At 36.9% G+C, this 25434-nt stretch overlaps 1 protein-coding gene across 2 annotated transcripts; it reads left to right on the top strand.

The window, feature by feature from the left end:
* The first annotated feature begins 4491 nt into the window (after nucleotides 1-4491).
* On the top strand, nucleotides 4492-24915 carry rev1 (REV1 DNA directed polymerase). Of its 2 annotated transcripts, none has more exons than XM_081368070.1 (22): nucleotides 4492-4842; nucleotides 6714-6780; nucleotides 8809-8941; nucleotides 11069-11237; nucleotides 11316-11579; nucleotides 12173-12870; nucleotides 12983-13087; nucleotides 13191-13307; nucleotides 13401-13527; nucleotides 14346-14474; nucleotides 14578-14732; nucleotides 15349-15468; nucleotides 15931-16151; nucleotides 16264-16436; nucleotides 17274-17515; nucleotides 17755-17945; nucleotides 18340-18570; nucleotides 18680-18779; nucleotides 19087-19280; nucleotides 19449-19599; nucleotides 19680-19782; nucleotides 23305-24915. In XM_081368070.1, exons 2-22 carry the CDS (start codon nucleotides 6724-6726, stop codon nucleotides 23414-23416), a joined length of 3792 nt encoding a protein of 1263 aa, XP_081224196.1. In that variant the 5' UTR covers nucleotides 4492-4842; nucleotides 6714-6723; the 3' UTR covers nucleotides 23417-24915. The 2 variants fall into 2 exon arrangements, with proteins under 2 accessions (XP_081224196.1, XP_081224197.1); XM_081368071.1 differs by having other exon boundaries at nucleotides 23372-23547.
* The last annotated feature ends 519 nt before the right edge of the window (nucleotides 24916-25434 follow it).

The following is a 25434-nucleotide window of genomic DNA, read 5'->3' as shown; positions in this document are numbered from 1 at the left end:
CACTATAAAAACAATAGCATAATACAGATCTGTATCATTTTTCTAACGTTATTTGTAACTTGTTACGAAATAAAAAGTCTCTCACCTAAAAAAACGTACTTTCCTGTCCTGCCAGTCTCGTTGCGCGTCCTCTTCAATTACACGCGCAAATGCGGCAGAGCGCTTTATGTCACTTTATTATAAATAAAGCGCAAAAGAAACTACAAGCATGATGCAACAACATCGTAGTTGATGTCAATTTGTAAGTCATATATATATATTATAATGCATTATATTTTGCCAACGAACTAAAATCGAAACCGTGATATGGTTTTGTGCTTTATAAAACAGCACAAGACTTTAATTAAGTATCCAATATAGGCATTATGTTTGTGCTGCGTGATTTTGTGCTGCTCATGCGATCAAAGGGTTTATTTCTTGCAAGTGAAGACATTAGGACAAAAGAATTGTAATTTTCCTATAGTGTAATGTAAAATATACTTTTGAAATATTCATTTTCATTTATTAGGCTATATGGATTTTATATAGGAATAATTGTAAAAATCATTATTATATTATTATACTAATTGTTTGGCATACTAAAACACCAGTGATAATGTAGACTGAAATTCTATATCATAACTAAAAAATATGTTTGAGCCCCCTTCAATGTAGTCAATGTTTTTTCTTTGTGCACAGTTCATGGGTTGAAGCCCGTTGAAGCTCTTAATTTTGAGCTCTCAAAGAGCACCAGATTGATGCATTTAACCTTAAAATGTACAAAATTTTCTTGCGGGGGAGCATGCCCCCGAACCCCCCTAGAGGGACAGAGGTCCACTCATCATAGTTTTACAAAATCCTATGGGAAAGAATGATCATTTATGAACTTTACTGTACAACAAAGATCCTTTTAAGTCAGTAAACTAAAACTGTTAATGCAAAATTAAAATGTCCTTGGACAAACTATACATTTGGCCTGCCTAAGGGGGGGCCTACAAGACATTGTGCCCTCTGAATTCTTAATCCGGCCCTGGACCTCACCCCGGACCTCACTAATTTTCAAACCCTGGTTACGGCCTTGCTTATGCAGTGAATCGTTTGCAGCGGTTTCTCACACCAAAATATTAACAGGATATTTTAGAAGATAGAAAAAAATTGCACTGGATGAGCGCTTCTATCTTTTATCATTTGTCAGAGATGAAGCAGCTTTTTATTGCTCATGCATATTATGAACAACGCTGTACAGCAGGTAAAGATTTATTCCATATTTATATCCATTTTATATCCAATTTATATCCATATATCCATATTAATCAAACAAATAAAGAGTTTTTTTGAAAGGCTAGAAACACCCCTGCTTTAAAACTAAAATCAAGGCCTATAAACCACTTCTAATGTGTGAACTTTGAAAACACAAATGAAAAATAGACCACAATGATACGATCTTAGTTTTTTTACTTAAATATATTATCAATTAAATATATTCTGTTTATATACGCTTTCAAAAATGCTGCATATATTTCGTTACATAAAAATATAAATGTCAAAATAATAAAAAGAGGAGGACCTCTGATATTAATCACATAATTCTCTTTCAATTGAGAACAGTTTCGCCTCCATAAGTCAGTTATAGAACAATACTGCCATCTTTTGGAAATCTGTCTGAAACACATCTATTCTAATACTGTACTTGAGCTAGTTGCAAGATTTAAGTTTCAGAATAATATTATGTTAAAAAAAATTACTGACTGAAAGCTCTCTCATTTTTTTTTGGTAACTGTGACTGTCAAATATGACAAAAATATATTTCCCTTGCGTGCATTGTGTGATTAATATAGTATTTGGAATATAGCCTTAAACTGATTTTCAGTGAGTTGGTTCCACCTTAAACCCTGGGTTATAAAAGCCGTAGTCCAGAACAGGGCTAGCACTGCTTTTGTGGGAATAACCTTGAACTGCAGTGCCAAAGGAATGACAATGCTGTTACAGTATTACAGTGAGTTGTTCAGCAACAGACAACCAATCAAAAACTGAGTGCTTACCTCATTAAATATTCATGTGAGTTGCAGAAACATTCACATAGTTATCTTAGTTGTTGTTTGGATTCAGCATCTAAGGGGAAAAATGAAGAATGTGCAATGATGACAAATTGTGTTTAAAGAGTGAACTGACTATCCAAAAGTAATAACTATGGTGTAGTGCCTCGCAATCATGGTCCTGAAGTACCCTAACAAACCATTATTATTATTAACCAAATATCTCCATTATTAACTCATCAGATCCTTAGTAGAAACCTGAAATGAAAGTTAAGGGAAACACAAAATGTGGCATGGTGGGATTACTCCAGAACTACGGTTGGGAAACTATGTTAGCAGCAGTGAAATGTGGAGTTATGTGGAAATGTCATGAATTATAGCCTGGTTTATGCGAACTTCAGTACTCTAGCTTTTATTTTTATTTTTTTGTGACTTTCTGTCATCACAAAAAGTCACAATTATGGCAAAAAAAGTAAATTTTCCTTCATGTCTTTTTTTGCCATAATTGTGACTTTCTGTCTCATAATTTCTACTTATCAAAATAAAAAGTCATAATTATGACCTAAAAAGTACAAATTATGACACTAAAGGTTAATATTTGTTATTATTATTGGATAAAAAGATATAATTATGAAATAAAAGATTAAATTATTTGATAAAAAAATGTTCAAGAGTAAAGACATTTTTGGTCATAATTATGCCTGTTTGTCACATTATTGCGACTTTTTTATATCATAAATATTATTTACCAAAGCAAGATTTTTCTTCTTATAGGGCTTCCATACAATTGTTTACCTAAACAGGGTATCATTTAGAAACAATCGGTCAATTTGCAAAACCCGTCGAATACACTGTAAAATGTGATCAGTTGAATTAAAGTCCCATTGTGTATCCCTTAAAACTCATCTTTGATTTTTTCCTGTGAAAAAAAAGTATTCATGCCTTAAAATAGCTTGAATGTAACTCTTCACCCTTGCTTTATTTAGTATAGACATATAAATATGCAAATGAGCCCCGCCTCCACTCACTCATACAGGCTTGTCTACAAGTTGATGTATCAAAATGGTTTCACGTTTTATGTCTTGCTCTCTACACTGTCGTACACATAACTGTATAATTAATGTAAGCCTTTGGCTAAACTACATTATCAAACAGCTATGTGTTTCTAATGTTAAACATACCATATTCCCGCTCTCCATCTGAGTCAGGCAACTGCCTTCTAAAAATCAGGCATATTGTTATTCATAACATTGTAATATACATCATAATTCACCAGCAATTTTGCTAAATGTACCTGATTTTTCATATCAACAGAAAAATATACAGGGATAACCTAGCTTCTCTTGAGACTGAGAGAATAGTTAATGATATGCTAAAGCGGCCAGCACATTGATGTGATTGGTTAAAAGGTAGTCTACGACATCAGAAACACCAGCGATTTCAAACCACGTTTTTGAGACTGTCTTTTTTTCACTGCAGTTTTAAGGACAAAATACTCAGCAACGGTGTTTACATGAATTTGCACAATTTGTCTAAAAGCATATTAGAAACACCACATACTGTAGACATATAAACAACATTAAAAACTTTTTACCACAGGGGATCTTTAACTTAAAAAAAGTAAGGAAATAAGTAAATAAACTTCATGCGAGATTAAAAAAAAAAAACTTGACAATTCCCCATAACTTATTTTTTTTTTTCAATTATGCATTAAGTTTATTATTCATTTAAGAATTTTAAGGCAATGGGTTTCCTCACTTTTTTTGAGTCAAGTCAACTGATCACTTTTTACAGTGTAGGCTACACACTATCATTTCTGTCATATGGCACAAATAGATTTTCTAGCACTGTACTACAACGACAATGCTTGATTCTGCACAGTTCATTGGGCAAGACAGAAAAGCGTATTAAATGCTAAAACGGCTTGCCATAAGACGTGTACAGTTAATTAATAATGCGCAACAAAGCATGTCATGTAACCTACCCTCTTTTGTAATATATTTTGCCATAAATTCTCAGAGCTATAAATAGATGTTTCATGAGGCAGCCTCTCTGTCTGAGCTCCACAGGTTACCTTGGGACACCAAGCAGTCTGTGGCAGACTGGCATAGACAGTTTTCAGACTAGCATCAACGAAAATCTATTCTCAGAACATTTTGGTTGAGCTTTGGGGTGTAAAAACGACCACCTCACATCCTCCTTGAAAGCTTGTCATTGAGCTACATCATAATGGTATTAAATTCATTCAACAATATCAATGGCGAATTCGTGAGACATAAATCCTGCTAAAAGCAAAGGCTCTCTTCTTAATATTCAAGAGCCAGGCCTTCGCCATTGGTAAATTGCAGGCGACAACGTCATGGCTCAATTAATATACATGAGCCAAGCTTAGTCATTGGAACATTTCGGAGCGACGTCAGCAGAACGTGATTAAAATTCAAAAGCTGAACTCTGCGTCAAGTGTAGGGTGACAAACGGACCGCTTGATGGTGCTGTGAGATACAGACAAGGGCTAACGCTGTCACTGTGCGACCCCGTCTGAGAAGAGGAGGAGGAGGAGAAGAAGGAGGAGGAGGAGGGTCTTAAGCGAAAACAGGCAGAGAATCTGGCAGAGCAAGCGGCTAGCAATGGAGAGATACGAGTGAATGGTAAAAGGGGTGAATCGTGCAGTCACGGGAGCATGTTGATATGGACAGAGTCCAGCATGCGCGAAGTCTCTGTTAGTAATCTTTCACAATTGACGCAAAGGGGGTGGACGCAACCCAAGAGCGGAAACAAAGGCGCTTTGGTTTGAACAAAATACATCTGTAAAGAAGGGGGATAATTGGTGAGCAACAATTTCAGTTTTCAGAGGTTTCTTTTTCAAAAGAAAACGCAAATATCACACGCAGAGTGACGCTACAGTTGTGTTGTTCTGTATTGAACTAATCGATCTGATGTCTGTTGCACTTCTGCTACATTGTTCAAAACGCTGATGGCAATCCAGTTTATGCACGAAATGTCACTTGCCTTTTTATTCTCCTACGTGTCTGATCACTGTCTCTATCAGCTGTCCCACTAACTTATATTCTGTATCGTATTTCTCTTTCCCAAATGTACTGCAAAGTTTTTTCCTTCCAGCCCGAGACAGTTCAGTGGTCTTTCACATGGCCAGGCATGTCCCATGTGATGGCTGATGTGTTCAACTAAAGCTACAAACAAACCCGCGATGGAGTATAATTCTTGTTAGGGAGCTATCACTTTTGGTTTTGTAACTGTCTTTTAGTAAAAAGGCAGTATAGCTGTGATAATAAACATTGTTGCTTGTTGATTGACAGTTCACTAAACGTGAATCTTTCCATTTGTCAACCATTTCTAAGCCTTCAATACACATCCCTGGTGAAAAAAACAAAACGACTAAACTAGTTTGGTTTTAGCTTTTCAGCTAGTCAGGCAGTAAGACCAGCTGGCTAACCAACTGAACACAAGGTTGGTACGGCTGTGAGACCAGACCTAAACACAATTTTCAGTAGTAGGCTAACAATTTTATGATGATTCATTTATTTTTTTACTGTTGTTTTCATTGGCATTAACTGTTGGTAAATTGTATGGCTTCTAAAACATAATCAGCTGCCTTCTGCAGAAGTGCATTGCATGGCCTAGTGAAGGTATCCGTTGCATATTTCTTGTGTCATTTTTGGTAAATGAATGTTTTTGGTCCGATTGTCTGAACGGCCATAGTTAAGTTCAATCCAGAATCACCTAGTAGTGGGTTAAAATGTGTCACGTGTCACATCACAACCACTAAATATGCCAGATAAACAAATAATCCAGCATGTGGCTGTAAATAACATTAAAAACTTTGTTAGCATTCCCATTCATCTTACTGAGGATGTTTTCCGTCAATCTTCAACTACCACATTTAATGAAAAAGATTGTATCAGAGGCAAAAATGATCAAGAAGACAGTAAATTGCTGGTCTTATATTTTAATTTGTCAAGAATAAAAGTAAATGACTGGAACAGATGTACAGATGACCTCTGCTCTGGTAAGGTGTGCAGTACTTGGAGAAAAATGCTGATCAAGTGTTTTCCGTTCACCTTTGACCTCACTGTTTTCAAAAAAGTTCAGATATATGCATCTACAAAATATAAGAATTTTCCTAAATTCAATGCAGTACATTAAATACAGTGGATTCAAACTTGAATGAAATCTGTAAGTCACTTGTGGATAGAGGTGTCTGTTGAATGCATACAATTATTTCAAAAAGAGGTGGAATTTAGAGGAATATGCTTATCTTAGACTTCACTTTGCAAATCTCAACTGCTTGATTGTTTGTATTGTAGCCAAATGTAAACCATATTATTGCCACGCTCTAGTTGGCTAAATGTGACTATAAAGCAAGAAGATATGATTATAAACAAAAACATGATTTTTTTTTGTAAAGCTGCTCTACAGTGTGTATTGTTAAAAGCGCTATACAAATAAAAATTGACGTCTTATTCAGCGCTCAAGATTTAGCATTTCAGATGCATTTAATTTTCTTTTCTACCTGCTAATCAAAGAGGTAGCACTTTTTTTATTTACTGTAGCTCGTTCCCTTTCTTTGAGTGGAAACACATGCAAGTGTGATGATACTTGTGTCCTCATTTTTATATGTTCATTTTCCATCGCTCACACTTTTAGATTTTGACTCATTCTTGAATCGTTGTGTTTCAGGTCCCTCAGTATGAGTCGAGATGGATGGAGAAAGAAAGCCAGTGAAGATGATGGGTGGGGAGGAAGGGTAAGAGTCTGTTGTTCTTTGTTATTTAATGTGTGTTATTGATATCAAGAAGGCAAGCAGCTGGTTTTTTTTTCTTTACAGTTGAGTTGTCCTCTGATGTATTGTGTTGTTTTTCCTGGCTGCCCCTGTAAACACTGTAAAGTATTATTTTTACTGTTATTTTAACTTGTTCTTTGATGTCCACATAACCGTCGACTGCCTTCCTACCAGGCGAACGTTCCCCCTCATGTGAGCGCTGGTGTGTGTATGTGTGTGTTCCTGCTGGAGTCTAGACAGGTTTTCATTTGTATTACACCAGTGAGTAATCTCAATTTTCCTCACTGGTGACCAGCACCTCTGCTCTGCCGCGGCCGCCACAGTCCGAGCCCTGCAAGAGATTTGATAGGCTTCAGCATCATGATGTTCCTCAGACATTAGCAGAACCGCACTAGGATAAACAACTCCAAGAGCTTCTGTCTTCACTGCTAACATTACAAGCACAATATGTCCCAATAAGATGGCAACCATAGTGTTTTGCTACCAAATTTGAGACCCAAAAGGGTGTAACTGTTGATTTTTAGTAAGCGATTTAGTCATTTACAGCTGCAGTAGCAGACCCAGGATCCCATGTTTGCTTGTAAAAGTGAATCTTGCCAGTGCGTGTACAGTATCACAATTGTTTTCTTTCAGGATTTTAAGTTTTTAAGCACAGAACAGTTGTTACTTTCATGCCTTGTGTGTTTTCATATCTCAGGTTATATTAAAGGTCCCATTCTATGCCCCTTTTCACAAGATGTAAAATAAGTCTCTGATGTCCCCAGAGTGTGTATGTGAAGTTTGAGCTCAAAATACCCAACAGATCATTTTTTACAGCATGTTTAAATTGACATTTTTGGGGGGCTCAGAAAAACGAGCCGTTTCAGTGTGTCCCCTTTAAATGCAAATGAGGTGCTGCTGGACGACACAGGGGGCGGAGCTTCATGAGCTCGTGCTCAGTCTGTCAGGAAAAATTCATCTCACAGAATGATGATAATATCAGAAACTCTCAGTAACGGCGTTCATTTCGAGTCGGACAATAATGCCTACAGAGTCAGATTGCTGTATAGAGATGAAACAGGTATGGTTTAGTAGTTTAATTACGGTTATTATAACGTATTTGTCATCTGCTTGTAGGCTATGTATCCATTATTTATTTATAGCCTACACGTCTGCTGTCTGAATGATGATCAAACATGTACTGATGAGTATAATAAAGTTTATTGTACATCACACAAAAGATGAAGCGTCAGTTTTACTTCAGAAAATCACCGTAAGAGCTGAGTAAACACAGTAGGCTAAGTTATAAGAAGTGCGCAAGTAGCCAGTAGAGTTGAGGGAGCATTCCTGTGGGCGGAGGTTAGTCTAAACACGGTTCTGGTGATGTCACTAATGCAGGATGTAGAGGGGTGTAGTCCAATCGAGCCGTTTTTTGTAGTCAACTTCTGTTAAATAAAATATCTCGCTTGGCATTGAACTTTGAGCTTTATAATTTTACAGATATTATTTATGCTCTAACAGAAACATTACACACTAACTAAAGTTTGAAACATGGAATCGCATGCAACGGGACCTTTAATTAGGTTAAGGGGAATTTCCTGTCAGTACAGGTGGAGCGAATGAGTGAGTATTGTGGAGTATTTTTGTGTGTGTGTGAGTCTGCTTATTGGTTCAGGCTCAACTCCTGAATCCCAGCGTTCCATCCGTTGCCATGGAGACAGAGAGTCGCCGTGCCAGCAGGGCAGACTTGCACCTCCAGTCTCATTGAATGTCTGAGGCGTAATCAAACGCTTGTCAGCCAGACGCTGCACATTTTTCTTTGTGTGTGTTTCTATATTGCAGTCTGTTCATTTTTTCCAGTGGTTAGAAATGTTTTTGTTTTTTTACTGTTTAAATGTGTGTGGTCAGTGAGTGCTGTGTGCTTTGCCTTTGCATTACTTGATCTTGTAAATGAATTGGATTTTTTAAAAATCAAATTAAGATTACAGTTGTGTTTGTTAAATTCTTTCTTAGGGTGGTTATATGGCTGCAAAAATCTGTAAGCTTGAGGAGCAGTTTAAGAAGGATGCCCCAAGAGAGAAGCAGAAAGATGGAATGTCCTCCTGTATCTTCAGCGGTGTGGCCATCTATGTCAATGGATATACAGGTCAGACTTCTCCCACATGTGCTGTGATAACAAATGTCAAAATGAAAGCAATCACATTTAAAAAAAAAACATTATTATTATTATTATTAATTATTTTGAATGAATAATTATTAAAAATACTTAGTTTTTGTAATCAGTATTAATAATACTAATAATTAATAACAATATTTTATTTATACAGTATATATTTTTTATTATTTAGATCTGATATATATATATAAATTATACGGTCACTGCTGAAGGGTTCAAATATGCAAAAGATGCTGGAAAACTGAAGAATTTGCAGAACCCGAAGGATTTTATTGAAGAACATATATATATATATATATATATATATATATATATATATATATATATATATATATATATATATATATATATATATAAAATTCATTTTTTTTTATTTGTTATTTTTATTTTGAAAATAACATTAGAATAATGATACTGACATGCAGATACTGAATCAGGACAGTGCGTTTTTCTCAGGCACTCTTTACTTAAACTGCGTCTGACTGAAGAGTCAACAGCTTTCATGCATGCCTTTCAAAATTAATGCCTCGCACCAGAAAAAACATTTAGAATTATGTATTGTTGTTTTTCTTTCTTTGACTACACACTCTACAACCCACTCAAAATGGTCTTGCAACCCACCGGTTAAGAAACACTGGTATAAAGCGTTATATAAATAAAGGTGACTTGTCTCTTGACATATTAAATTATATTATATTATATTATATTATATTACATTATATTATATTATATTATATTATATTATATTATATTATATTATATTATATTATACAGTTGTGCTCAAAAGTTTACATACCCTTTGCAGAATCTGATAATCAATAATTTTAACAAAATAAGAGGGATCATTATAATGGCATGTTCATTTTTATTTAGTGCTGTCTTGAATAAGATATTTTACATAAATGTGTACGTATAGTCCACAAGACAAAAAATAGCTGAATTTATAAAAATGACCCCGTTCAAAAGTTTACATACCCTTGATTCTTAATCCTGTGTGTCCTTACCTGGATGATTCACCGCTGTTTTTGTTTTGTTTTGTTTTGTGATGGTTGTTCTTGAGTCTCTTGTTTGTCCTGAGCAGTTAAACTGCCTTATGTTCTTCAGAAAAATCCAGCATATTATTCAGTTTTCCAGCATCTTTTGCATATTTGAACCTTTTCCAGCAGTGACTATATGATTTTGAGATCCATCTTTTCACTCTGAGGATGAACAGTTAAATTATCTGAGGACAATTGAGGGAAGGTTCAAAAAAGGTTCAAACTTTCACTGATGCTCCTGAAAGAAACACGATGCATTTATAGCCAGGGGGTGAAAACTTTTTGAATTTCAAGATCAAGGTAAATTGCACTTAATTTGTCTTCCGGGAAACATGTAAGTATCTTCTGTTCCGAAGAGCAGTACTAAATGAAAAAAAAAAAAGTTTAACAAAATAAGAAAAATTTGGGCATCTTCGTCCTGTTCAAAAGTTTTCACCCCCCGGCTCTTAATGCATCATGTTTCCTTCTGGGAGCATCAGTGAATGTTTGAGTCCCTCAGTTGTCCTTAGTGTAAAAAGATGGATCTCAAAATTATACGGTCACTGCTGAAGGGTTCAAATATGCAAAAGATGCTGGAAAGCTGCAGAATTTGCAGAACCCGAAGGATTTTATGAAGAACATTGGGCAGTTTAACTGCTCAGGACAAACAAGGGACTCGAGAAGCAGCATCACAAAACAAAAACAAAAAAAGTTGTGGATCATCCAGGTAACGACATACAGGATTAAGAATCAAGAGTATGTAAACTTTTGAACAGGGTCATTTTTATAAACTATGGTAAACTATATGTAAAAATCTTATTCAGGAAAGCACTAAATAAAAAATGCAGATTCTGCAAAGAGTATGTAACCTTTTGAGCACAGCTGTAGATTTGTTTATATAGAATAATGTGCAAAATTATTTGGGAATATGAAGTGAAATAGTTTCTGGGAGACTTTGCAGGCTGGACTCAAACTTATGTTTCCCAATTGAGCACCATAGCTGAACGTGTCAGGAGGATGAGCGCTTTGCCACTGCTCTACCGTTTTGAGAACCTTGTATTGTGTGGGTTTTTTTTTGCAGTTCCCAGTGCGGATGAGCTGCGCAGACTGATGATGCTGCATGGCGGGCAGTTCCATCTCTATTACACTCGCTCCAAAACCACACATATCATTGCCACCAACCTCCCCAACAACAAAATACAAGAGCTCAAAGGAGAGAAAGTAGTGCGGCCAGAGTGGATCACAGACAGGTGTGTCTTTTGTGCACTTTGCAAGCTATTGAAGCACAATATTATAGCAATACTAATATTTTTGTTTTTTTTGTGCAGTATAAAGGCAGGCTGCCAACTTTCATACATCCAGTATCAGCTCTATACGAAGCAGAAAGGCTTGAGCTTTGCCAGTGTTTGTGCACGAGGGCAGGATCCGTCATTTAGCCATGGACCATCCAAACCCAGTCCAAGCCACCCTCAGTCAGACAGTCTCAAGCCCAGCCACACTCAAACCCTCTCTAAAGAAGTTCTCAAATCCACTCACGCTAACCACACAGCTAACTTCACTGATCGAACTAATCACCAGTTAGACGTCAAACTGTGAGTATGCTTTATACCAGGGATCCACTGGCACACGTGAGTGTCAAATCCTGCGCTTAGTTTAAAAAAATAAAATAAAATAAATAAATTCTGCTACTTTAAGATACAATAAATAGCATGCAACACAACAAATTATTTGATTCATTTTTCATTTTGTTTGTGTTTGGATATATATTGGATATTTAATTTAATGTCTTCATTCACCCATTTTTTACATTTAGATTACCTTTATCATGTAACACTCATTTAAAGTCTTTAGGTGTATAAATACTGAAATGTAATAATGTTAAATATAATCTAAAAAAAATTGTATCAGGTTTTCACACTGTACATTATGTTCATGTTTCTAAATTAACTTGAAGCATTTAAAAAAAATGTGACTTTAGTCTTTATTTTTTTACATTTATTTAGACTACATAGTATAGAATTTTAATTTCGCCCATTTATTTGTTGTCGGTGTATTGTATTGGCCTGCGGGTCAGTTAAAACTGCTTCACGACCATGGGCCATGTTTTTAAACCCCTCATAAAAAAACACATTTGGATAATTATTTAATATTGTATCTTCTTGTTCTCTCTCCTTTTGTCTGGCAGAAATGGCATCACCTCTGAGGAGGATGCAGAGCGGCCCAGAGTTAATGGGATTCATGATGGAGATGATGATGACAACGCCTGTGCCCTTTTGCCAAGAGGCTCACAAGACACTTCGTTAACTAACGGTTATGTACACCCTGTGAATGGTGCCTTAAAGCCTCAGGACTTAGTTTCTTTTGCAGAACTTCACCCTCATGTTGTTGACACAGGGTCCCTTCAGTCCCACCTCCCACAGGCTGGATGCTGGGACAGGGAGGAGCCCAGCTGCTCTTCTGCTGGATCAAAAGCAAATTCCCATCAGACGTCCTTGATATCCACAGCCAGCCCTGCAAAGAAGCCTGATCCTCACAATATGCAAAAAGAACTCCATCCAGAACCAACATCTAATCCAGGAACTTCAGCTTCCCCTCAGAAGGGCAATCAGACAAGAGTTCACCTAAATGGGAGTTATCACATGACCCCTAACTCCTTCATCCTTGCAAACTCTAGTAACCAGTCAGGAAGTTCAACTGCGCAGAGAGCAGAGGCTGGAATAATATCAGAGTTCTTTTCTCACTCAAGGCTGCATCATATTTCTACATGGCGTAATGAGTTTTCTGAGTATGTGAACTCCCTGCAGAGCAGGCGGCGAGTAGCAGGAGGAGCTGTTTTCTCTGGAAAAGAGAAACTAAAGAAGCTCAAAGCTAATTGCAGTTCAGGTAGCTTGTCTTTGTGGTTTATGTTTGTGTATTTTTTTTGTTATCGAGGAGTATGTGTATTTGTGATGCAGATTTTTGCAAAAAAAAGTTTCTGTGTTTCTTTTTGGCACAGGTTCCTTAATGGCTGCTCCTCAGGTGCGTCAGTCCTGTATTCTTCATGTGGATATGGACTGCTTCTTTGTATCCGTTGGGATCAGACACCGACCAGATCTCACAGGTACGTTTCAGTCAGTTAGAGGGAAGTGCTCAAGTTTCTTATTGCAGCTTATTTGATAGCAACTGATAAACTGAGATTTATTGATGGTCAATCTGTACTCCAGGGAAACCGGTTGCAGTGACAAGTAACCGCGGTCTTGGCCGTGTTGCACAGCGACCTGGTGCAAATCCTCAGCTTGAGTTTCAGTACTACCAGAGGAAACAGAAACAGTACAGAAAAGGTAAACCCAGATTTTTAGCTTGAAATCCCAATTAATTTATTAAAGATTATTTTGAAGTTTGAATTTAGGTGATCATTGTTCTTTCTGCTTTAGAAAAGACAGATAATGATCTTGAGATGACCCCATCTCCACAGTGTGATGAAGGTCCCAGTAATGGAGTGGATCTGGACCTGGCCGCCCTCTCAATGGCAGAGATTGCCTCTTGCAGTTATGAGGCCAGGTATTTATTGTAAACCTGCCGGGCTACTTTCTTTTGCAACATGAGTCCTTGATTATTTTGGTCTATTCCCCCTTCCAAAAAATAGGTTTAAAGATTTTTACATTTTAAATGTATATATCTGCTATTCATTTTGAAAACTTAGGAGTAAATTAGCACATAGATTAGGGATGTCCTGATCAATTTCTTTGTGCCGCCGATCTGAGTCATTTGATATTGAGTATCTGCTGATACAGAGTCCTGATCTGATACAGAGTCCTGATCTGATACATGTATTTTCCTAGTGCTAGGTGCATACTTCAAGTACAGTAAAGTTATAAAATCAATACAACTTATATAGGGACGTACAGATAGTTCCTTAGGGGCAGGGGGCAAATATGGGAGTAATTCCAATATATCAATTACTTTGTAACAGTAACAATTATGGATATGGGACTACTGATTGAAACATCTTGATTTTTATATGTACAATAAGAAGAAGAATTACAACAAGAAGAAAGAAATTGTGGAAATAAGGTTAGAAAGCAAGATTATGATGTTAGAATGCTAGTCTGTCAGTCAAGCAAGCCATAGCAACTCGTTATGGTACATTCCGTTGGCAGATAACAATAAACATTTAATAAATTACTTTTGAGTGATTCATTACAAAAGAGTGCATAAAATATGGTAAACCAGGAAACTCGAAACTCACCTGTGGTTCTTAACATTTTTGACTCCAAGGCCCTCCATTGTCAACAACTGTAGATTACAATATATTTAAAAGTCCATGGCAATTTTTCATAAAACAGTTTGACCTCTAGCAGTACCTGTTACTCCTACAGGCAGGCTGGTGTGCGAAACGGCATGTTCTTTGGCCGGGCTAAGCAGCTCTGTCCTGATCTGCAGTCTGTCCCGTATGACTTCCAGGCGTATAAAGAAGTGGCACTGACTTTGTATGAGACCCTGGCCAGGTAACAGATATAATGTTTGCTACAACTTTCTTTGGATTGCTATGTTATTCCTAAACCCAGTTGACAAACATTTTCTCTTGCTTCACGGTTGCTTGTTTTATAGTTACACTCATAACATTGAGGCACTAAGCTGTGACGAGGCCCTGGTGGACGCCACGGCTCTTCTGGTTGAGCTGGGGGTTACTCCTGATGATCTGGCACGGGCCATCCGTGAAGATATAAAGGAGAAGACTGGTTGCTCTGCCTCAGTTGGAATGAGTAAGAGACTTTATAAATGAAAAAATGAAAATTCTGTCATTATTTACTCACCCTTATGATGTTCCAAACCTGTATGACTTTCTTTCTTTCATGGAGCACAAAAGGAAATTTTTTGAAGAATGTGCTGGTTGCTCTTTTTCAATGCATTTACAATGAATGTGAAATTTGATTTCAAAGTATTATAAAACTTGTGAGCTATATTCCACAAGTCTTCTAAAGCCATACAATTGCATTGTGCTTTCTAATGTACTCATGTGAACATGCCAAACAGCTGATGTCAAGATTTTAAGTGAATAACAACTTTGGTTTGTTACTCACACTAAGCTATTCTATTGCTTCAGTAAACTCAAGAAATGTTTTGGAGCTTAAGAGCTCCAGTCCTCATTTACTTGCTTCATACCGAAGAGAGTGGCCAGGATATTCTTTAGAGTTCACCTTCTACAGAAGTAATATAGGTTTGCAACGACATGAGGGTCAGTAAATGATGACATGATTTTCATTTTTGGGTGAACTATCCCATGAATAAGTTTAATGACCATGTGTCATATTGTAATGTAGTTGTTGGTGCTGTTTTATCTCTGAAGGCTTTTGTAACTTCCCTTATACTTGTCATCAGGTTCCAACATCCTTCTTGCTCGGATGGCGACCCGTAAGGCCAAACCAAATGGACAGTACTTCCTCAGGTCAGAGGAAGTGGATGATTTTATCAGGGATCAACCTGTCTCCAGTTTGCCTGGTGAGAACAGAGCATCCTACACATACACTACCATTCAAAGGGTCCAAAAGAGGGTCTGTTTAGTGTTTGTAAAATGTATAAAGTCTCTTATGCTCACCAGGGCTGCATTTATTTGATCAAAAATATTATTACAATTTAAAATAAGATTTAAATTTAATAATACGTTTTAAAATTTAATTTATTCCTGTGATGGTAAAGCTGAATTTTCAGCAGCCATTACTCCAGCCTTCAGTGTCACATGATCCTTCAGAAATCATTCTAATATGCTGATTTGGTGCTGATTATTATCAATGTTGAAAGCAGTTGTGCTGCAATATATTTTAGTTGAAACAGTGAAACGTTTTCTTCTGGATTCCCAAACTTTTGAATGGCATTGTATTTGAAGCTGAAAATAGAATTTACAGTAGAATTTATTGCTGTTTGTGTGCATGTGGACCTGTGCTTCTGCATGCTTGTGTGCAGGTGTGGGTCGCTCAATGAACTCCAAGCTGACCTCCTTGGGAGTGAGCACCTGCAGTGACCTGCAGCAGTTGTCCATGTCTCGACTGCAAAAGGAGTTTGGGCCACGGACGGGACAGACGCTCTTTCGTTTTTGCAGGGGACTGGATGACAGGCCTGTGCGCAGTGAGAAGGAGAGAAAGTCTGTGTCTGCAGAGATGAACTACAACATTCGGTTCACACAGGTTTTGAAGTATACAAGTTACAGCAATCATTGCGAATCGTCCTATACCTGTCATTGTCCTAAATCTGTTGACCTCCCTCATTAGTTTTCCATCCCCTCTAATGTTCTGCTAGGTTGAAGAGGTGGAGTCTTTCCTCACTGACCTATCTATGGAGGTGCAGAAGAGGTTGGAGGGGGCGGGGCTTAGAGGTCGCCGGGTTACACTTAAGGTCATGGTGCGAAAAGCAGGGGCTCCGATAGAGCCAGCCAAATATGGTGGTCATGGGATATGCGACAACTTTGCCAGGTGACTTGCACCAGGATAAATTTGCCACTTCTAGTCTTCTCAAATAACCACTACCATTTGTTTATGGGGAGTTTTATATATATTTGCCACTGGATATAACTCTGACATTTAAAGTTGTGATGAAACAGGAGTAGCAACAAATCTTTTCCTCTGTTTGGTGACGTAAAATTTGAGTGAAACAACAAAAAAAGAAAAATGTAGGGCAGGTATTTGGTTTAATTAATCGGTTGTTGATTGGATAGAGGCGGATTTGAACGTAAACTTGATTGTAAAAAAAGGGTGGGTTTAAGCAGACTAAATTATTAGAGATTCAAGTTATGATGTTTTGATAAAGTATAATGAGATCAGAAAACAATATATGCATGGATGATTCATTCACAGTACCATGCATTTAGAAAATGGGGAGAATTTCTCTGATAAATAAAAAACAATTCCTGCTGATACCGATAAGCTGATGATAATTATTTTCATGCTGTGGGATATATTAAAATCATATACAATTTTGTCTGAATAAAAAAGCACTAAAAACTTAAATCAGTCATTGTAAAGGCTGCAAGTAAATTTAGGCATCACAACATGTAATGTAAAGTATGAAATTGTAAAAAAAAAAAATAGCATTTTGCTTAAGAAATTAAACTAATAGTGTTTTTAAAAATTAACTTTATACGAGCTTCAGAAGATGGCAAAGGTCATTTAAATGTAAAAAGAGGGGAGATTAGCATTGGATTAAATATCCAATATCAACTGAAACTGATTTAATTAATACGAAGAATCTCTAATATTGATTGATAACTTAGCTCTGATTTGATATACATTCTCATTACTGTCACATTGCAGGTCTGTTTTACTAGCTCAGCCCACAGACAATGGTCAGCTGATTGCAGCAGAGGCCATTAAGTTATTCCATACCATGAAGTTGTATGTGAAGGACATGAGGGGAGTGGGGCTGCAGGTGCAGCAGTTGGAGGGACCACATGCAGACCCATCAGGACAAGGGGCTTCTCGTGGTCGCTCGATCAAAGACCTGTTGCAGGCCAGACAGCCTGCCCACAGCCCCAGGAAAGAGCCTCTAGCACAAGGTCAGAACAGTTTGATTAGGACAGGGTTCTTCAAATCCAGCCACTGGATATAACCTTGAACAAACACACCTAATTGTTTTTTTGCTCACTCGTATGTGTTTGATTAGGGTTTGAGCTAAACTCTGCATGAACGTGACCCTCCAGGGCCGGATTTGAAAAACCCTGATTTAGGATATGATGTATAGGATTTATGTTGGTATCTGACTCTTAACAAACATTCCTTGTTACTTGTATTTTAGATGGTTTAACCAGCCCTTCCTCATCCAGAGCTTTCTCCTCCAATCAGGAGAGAGTTACTGCTCCATCATCACCACCCTCCACCAGCTCAGATCCAATGCCTGGAACGAGTAAAGGAGAATTTCACCATCCACGCACCCCCAACCATAGGGCATGCCTAAACATCAGCATTGAGGTGCCATCTCCCTCTCAGGTTAGGTTCTTGAGTGCACCTCAGGATCTAAAAAAAAAAACGTTCTGGGTTTTATCATGAAAATGTATCATGGTTTCCACTAAAATATGAAGCAGCATTGATGATAGTAAGAAATGTTTCTTGAGCAGCAAATCAGCATATTAGAATGATTTCTGAAGGATTGTGTGACACTGAAGACTGGAGTAATGATGCTGAAAATTCAGCTTTGCATCACTGGAATAAATTACATTTATTAATACTTAATACGTTAAAATAAATTACAAAAGAAAACAGTTCATAGGATTACTAAAATAAAAGCAGCCTTAATTAAAAAAGAAAAAGAAAATCTTGCTGAACCCAAACTTTTGAATGGTGACATTTCAAATGTAAGCCCCGATTTCCCCTCTCATATTAGGTGGACCTGTCTGTTTTAGAAGCTTTACCTGTAGACATAAGGAAACAGGTGGAGCAGACCTGGAGACTCAGAGAGGAGCAGCCAAGCACCTCATCTCATCTCTCAACCCCACCTCGAACCTCCTCTCCACCTCCAGCCCCATCACTTGGCACCCTTGTACTGCAGCTCCCAAACCAGCCAGGTCAATCATGTTCAACGGGCATTATACTAGAGCTCCCTGACTTCTCTCAGGTACATGCTATTATCATGCCGACTACAAGGGGGAAACTTGGTGAAATGGTGTTAACCTTGACCATCAGAAACTAGTATTTTAGAGATCCTAAAACTGAACTTTTAACAGGTTGACCCAGATGTGTTTGCAGCACTTCCCAGAGAGCTTCAGGAAGAACTGTGCTCTGCTTATCGAAACAAGGGAAACGCTCAAGCTCAAGGCACCACTGGTGAGTAAAAACAAGTTGGGATGTGCAACAATCTAAACAACATCCCAGATGTCATTTCTCTATTAGTATGAGCACTTATCTTTTTCTTATTCTAACTTTTTTTCTTTAACAGATTTCATCTGTGATTCCTAAATTTAGTCCTTGTGTGTTATAATTGACTTTTTATTAACAATGTAGCTATAACATAACATGACAATAATGATCTGCTTATCCAGAGTTTTGATATCCGTGTCTCCCCTAGAATTAAGTAATCAACCGCTACCACACACCATATAGTGTCTCTAATCTTGCCTTCTCGTTTCTGTAGTGGAACAAAAAAAAACATTTCCTCAACTAAAGCAGCCTGCAGTGGGGAAATTAAAGCGCCGCTACAAAAAGAAAAATGCTAGTCCTGCCAAAAAGGGTCCAAGTCCACAAAAAAAACTATTTCCTGGAAACAGCCCTGCCAAATCCAGCCCCTCCAAAATTATACCTCTGGCACTCAAACAACAAGGCCTCAGAGTAAGCCTGTAATCCAGTTACAATATTCTTCTTTTTATTTATAATATTTTTCTGTTTATACTGTAGTTTATTGATGCTTAAGCCATTTGACATTAAATGCGTTTGTTCAAGGTTTTGACAATTCTGGGGGGGGAAAAAGGATTTATCTTAGATGTTTTTCTTTGGTAGACTGAAAATGTACAGTGCCCGTCCTCTCCGAGCATAGATGTCCCAGAGACGCTGTCCAAATTAAATCCCCGCCCAGCCCCGACCCTAGCTGGAGCTTATGAATTCAGTGACATCAGAACTCTGCTTCGTGAATGGGTCACTACCATCTCAGGTTAGAGGCAGAACAGCAAAACTTTTTTAAATGCCAGTATATATTTGCTGGTTTAATTGTGCGGTGCTGCATCTTCACAGAGCCAATGGAAGAGGACATTCTGCAGGTGGTGAAGTACTGCACAGAACTCGTGGATGATAAAGACCTGGAGAAACTCGACCTTGTCATCAAATACATGAAGAGGTATTGTTCTGAATTCTCTGTCACTGATTCCTGCAATAAACACATCATAAATCTCACAAGCAGTAATATACACTACCGGTCAAACGTTTGGGTTCAGAAAGATTTTTTTAAAGAAATGTATATTTTTCTTAAACATTGATGCATTAAATTGATCAAAAGTGACTGTAAAGATATCTATTATTTTTACCCAAAAAAATGCCTGTTTCAAATAAATGCTGAACTCTCTATTCATCTAGGAATCCTGAAAAAGACATATCACAGTTTCCACACAAATATTAAGCAGCACAACTTTTTTCAGCACTGATAATAATAAGAACTATTTCTTGAGCTGCAAATCAGCATATTAAAATGAAGTATCATGTAAAACACTGAAGACTGGAGTAATGATGCTGAAAATTCAGCTTTGCCATCACATATTACATATTAAAAAATATACTAAAATAGAAGTTATTTTAAATTGTGATACTATTTTTGCTGTATTTTTGATTTAATAAATACAGCCTTGGTGAGCATAAGAAACTTCTTTCAAAAACATAAAACATCTTACCAACCCCAAACTTTTGAACAGTAGTGTACAACCCCATTTCCAGAAAAGTTGTAAAATGCAATAAAATCAAGACTCTGGTATTTGTTAATTCACTTGAACCTTTTTTTAACTGACAAAAGTACAAAGAAACGTCTTCCAATGTTTTCACTGAACAGCATAATTGTATTTTGTAAATATAAACAAATTTTGGCTGCAAAAAAGTTGGGACAGAGGCAAAATAAAAGATGATCAAAGTTAGATTATCCAACTCTTTTGAAACAGTCCATAATGAGCAGGTGAATTGGTAATAGGTGAGGGAATCGTGTTTGGGTGTAAAAGAGCTTCTCAGTCCAAAGATGGGTCATCATGGCTCACCAAATATCATGAGAGAACTGTCAAACAATTCAAATATCACATTTCTCAATACAAGATTGCAAAGAATTTGTCTTTTACCATCCGCCATACATAATATTGTAAAAAGATTCAGGGAATCCAGAGAAATCTCAGTCTGTGTAGGGCAAGCCAGGAGACCTCCGTTGAATGTGCGCGACCTTTGAGCCCTCAGATGGCATTGCATGAGAAACCGTCACGCTACTCTGTTAAATACAGCCACATGTGCTCAAGAGTACTTTGGAAAACCATTTTCACATCACACAGTCTGACGCTGAATCAAGAAATGCCACTTGAATCTCGGTTACGCAAGGAGAAAGCTATACCAGGGAACTACACTAACCTTTTCCACTGGTGGCACTTGCGCTACTAAGTTTTTCAGTTACTGGCGCAAAACATGATTTGGTCGCACAAATTATTTATAGTAAGCCGCTCTGGATAATAATGAACAATAATGAAACTGTATTGCATACAGATGTGCTTTTTATTTTACTTGCCATCTTTTAAACCACATGCCTTCTTGTTTTTGTTTTCTTTAACATTGGTTGGGATAGATTTACTGCAATAGAAAATACAGTTCACAATAAAGAGCAAAATGGATTTCAACATGCTATGGTTGGCACAGATGGGCAGACTCCTGAACTCTTAAGTAGTGATGCACCGATGTGAAAATTGTGGCCGATACCGATAATAACCGATATTAATATTGCTGTTATGGCCGATACCGATATCGATATCTCTGTATAGAAAACAAATTTACTGATAATCAAATAAAGAGATATTTTCCAAAACAAATTTTTTTTTTCTTTTTTTTTTACTTTAGAAATGACTGATATTGGGCACCTTTACCTGTGTGCAAAATATGTCACACATAGGACACGCATGCATTATATTGCATTGCATTGCATATAATGTGTGCTGGTCAACTTGTCTAAAATGAAGAAACCCCTAGAAAACAGTAAAAAAAAAAAAAAAAAAAAAAAAAAAAAAAACGGGAACGCTGTGTTCAATTAAGATAGGCTACTTAATTTATTATTCCAATATCCAAATATGATACTAGATAGCACAGGGAAAAGGGCTTCTATTTGTGACGTGCTGTCTTTGCGTTTGAACATTGCACATTTTAAACAGGACACGCATTAGCTGAATAAATGTTAGCCAATACAAACATATTTATAGGAAACAGGTGACAATGAATAGACAGGAGTCCAATAATAGCATAACGAACCACTTATTCTAAAAATAATATCAAGTATAAGTTAGACGAATCTGACATATAACGAGGGCTGTTAACAGTAAAACGTTCGTCATATAACGAATTTTAAAAACACGGATGGATAATACAAAATGCTTTCTGACATTTTGACAAAAAAAACAAGAAGCAAGAACAAAAGAACAAAATTTAAACTATAGCCCGTCAATTTTCATTTTACAATTATCTTCTCTCTCTGTGTGCGCGCGTCCGTGTTTGTGAGAGAGAGAGCTCGCGCAGCACTGAGACAATGGTACGTTTTAATCTAAGTAACGGTCGCGGGGCTGAAGCCAACTTGATGTGTTGAATGCTCAAAGCACGTTATATAACATATTCTTAAAATACACATTTCTGTTTTAATAAATGCTCATAGTAAATCATAGCATATTGCCTAAAACATAGGTACAAAAATAATCAGTGATACATTTGCGACCCATTAAAAATTAGGGTCGCAATGGCATTTCAAGAGGTCGCAGCATAGTTCCCTGTGTACATCAGGAGATGCCGGCGAGTTTTCTGGGCCCGAGCTCATCTCAGATGGTCTAAAATACAGTGGAAATGTGTGCTGTGGTCTGAGTCCATGTTTCAGCAAAAAGTGGACATCACATTCTCAGTCCCAAAGACGAAAGGGACCTTCCAGACTTTCATCAATGACAGGTGCAAAAGCAAACATCTGTCCTGGTATTAGGGTGCGTCAGTGCAAACAGCATGGGTAACTTGCATATGTATGAAGGTACCACTGACGTGGAGGCATATATTGGGATTGTACAGAGACATTTAATGGCACCAAGATGACATCTTTCCTGGGAAGCAAGACAATGCCAGGCCTAATTCTGCACATGCTAAAACTGAGTGGTTTCTAGACACTTTGCACCATAGAAGGGATGTGCCTGCCTGCAGTCCAGATCTGTCTCTTATTGAAACTGTATGACCCATCATGAAAAGGAGAATCAGACAACGACGACCACGGACTGTTGAGCAGATGTCTTTTATCAGGCAAGATTGGGTCAAAATTTCACTTGCAAAACAGTATCCTCAATTCCCAAATGATTAAAAAGTGTAAAAAAAAAAAAAAAAGGAAAGGTGATGTGATGTGACACAGTGGTAAACATGCCTCTGTCCCAACTTTTTTAGAGTGTGTTGCAGCCAACAAAATAAAATTAAGTTGGTCAGTGAAAACATTGGAAAATATTTTCTTTGTACATTTGTCAGTTAAATGAGAATTTAACGGTTCAAGAGAATTAACAAATCACAGATTCTTGATTTTATTGCATTTTACAAAATGTCCCAAATATTCTGGAAATGGGCTCGTAGATCGATTGGACTTTCTGATGATTTGAACTGTTCATTTCAGAATTATGCAGCAGTCCTCAGAGTCAGTATGGAGCATGGCCTTTGACTTCATCCTTGACAATGTGCAGGTGGTGGTACAGCAAACCTATGGTAGCACTCTGAAGATCACATAGGAGGACCGTCCTAACCTCAGTCACTGTGACGTCAGCCCAGTCCTGCCACCTCATCATGATGTGTGAGAGAGACAACAAAACCGCTCGAGTCTGACAATCGTAGCATTGCTGTCCTTTTTGTGAAATCACCCAATAGAGCTTCTCTGAGAACACAGAGGACATCTGAGGATTACAAGATCAAGCCAATGATGATGAGGAACAGATGAGCATACCAGCTTTATTCAGAAGCAGCTGAACACTGAATATTTCTTTCACATGTCAATTCTCTAGACTGATGTCTCTGGAGGAACTTTGGTAACACTTTTCAGTCAGGTTGTATTTGTTAACCTAAGTTAATGCATTAAGGATAATGAGCTAACAAGGAATGCTTTTTGGCGGCATTTATTAATCTTGGTTAATGTTAATTCCCAAATTTATTATTTTTCTATTTTTTACTTCTTAGTTGATAATGCATTAACTAATATTAACATACATTTGTAACATTTAAATGTATATAAATTAAATTTTACAGCACGCATTCATCTTGATTACAACATCATTGATTTTTTTTTAGTTGGTTAACTGTTAATGTGTACAACCTGAGTGTAAAATGTCACCAGAACTTCTTTGAATGTTTTGAATGCACTGTCCTAAGCAAGCCTTTGCTTCCTATTTGGATCTGTTTTTCTTTCTTGTCAGCATTTTGTCCTCTTGTACCCCAGAACCTGTGTTTATTTTGAATGTCTGGCCTCAGAAATATATAACAGACTTTGTAGCAAAGCAGAATGGAGTGGCATGTCATTTGCCTTTAATGGGTCAGACTGAGATGTTGAAAGTGGAAATAGGGAAAACAGTATATTCTATCAAAGTCTTTTGGCAGTTTAGCATGGGGATACTAACATTTTATGTAAAGCTAACATTTGTTTTCCTAGATTTAAAATATATATATATATATACTCCTGCTCATTGATTGTTCATCATCATGATGTATGTTTGTCCGTATGTCTGAAAGAGCTAAAAGAGAGATGAATATTTATAAAGAAAAAGATTTAAAAAAAATGGCCAGGTTAATTTTACTAAATTGAGTTTCAATTGTCCTGTCATGCTTCTTAGTCTTGTTTTCTAAATATATGGATATGGTGCTGGAGGAAAGGAAGGGTTTTTCAATCAGATGGTTGTGAACCGAATAATAGGTCAAAGATGGATACTTCAGTTTACATTCCCAATGAAGCATTGTCCTCTCGATCCCTTTTCACTGTAGTTTTGACTTTATGTATGAACAGAATGTACTTGACTCCTCAAATGTTTTACGTTTATACTTTCTTGGTTTTAAGAAGCTGCTCATGAGACGTACATCTGTTATTATCTCACATTATCATGGCATTACAGAGATGACGGCCTGAAAAAACATATTTGGTCAAAAATCTGTAATGACAGAATGACCTGTGCCTGAAGACCAGAAGCTGTGACATCATTTGTATGTTTTCTAAATTTGCAAATAAATTTGGATAAATTGATAGTCTTGTTTTTTTTTTTTTTTTTTTTAATTGATTTATTATTATTTTATTTTTTTGTGTGTGTATGTATTTGTGGATCAAACAAACATTGATCCACAAATAATATCACTGACAATGGTAGTGTAACAACAAACATCTTAAACTATTAAATAAGATTCCTAAAGAAAGGATAAAGACAAAAGGCATTTGTCTCTGAAATCTGCTAAATTAATTTAATATTCGATATTCTGATGGAGCAAACGAAGAGGCAACATTTAAATAGAAGATAATCATTGATTAAATATGACCAAATACATAAATTAAAAAATAATTTTACAAAAAAAATAGACTGATCTAATGTAAATTTTAAAAAAGTTCGAGCATATAGCTACTTCCCATATATATTATATTACTGTTTCGATTGTCCTGCACATACTTTTAAAATGTATTTCTAAAATGTAGCTTTTGTGTAATGTTGCAAAATATTGCAGTTATTAACTATTATAATAACTAGTGTAACTATAAGGTTACCATGGTAAATGT

This window comes from Scardinius erythrophthalmus (genome assembly GCF_964197995.2).
Source record: "Scardinius erythrophthalmus genome assembly, chromosome: 6".
Classification (NCBI taxonomy): domain Eukaryota; kingdom Metazoa; phylum Chordata; class Actinopteri; order Cypriniformes; family Leuciscidae; genus Scardinius; species Scardinius erythrophthalmus.
This window is presented reverse-complemented; position numbering and strand designations above follow the sequence as displayed.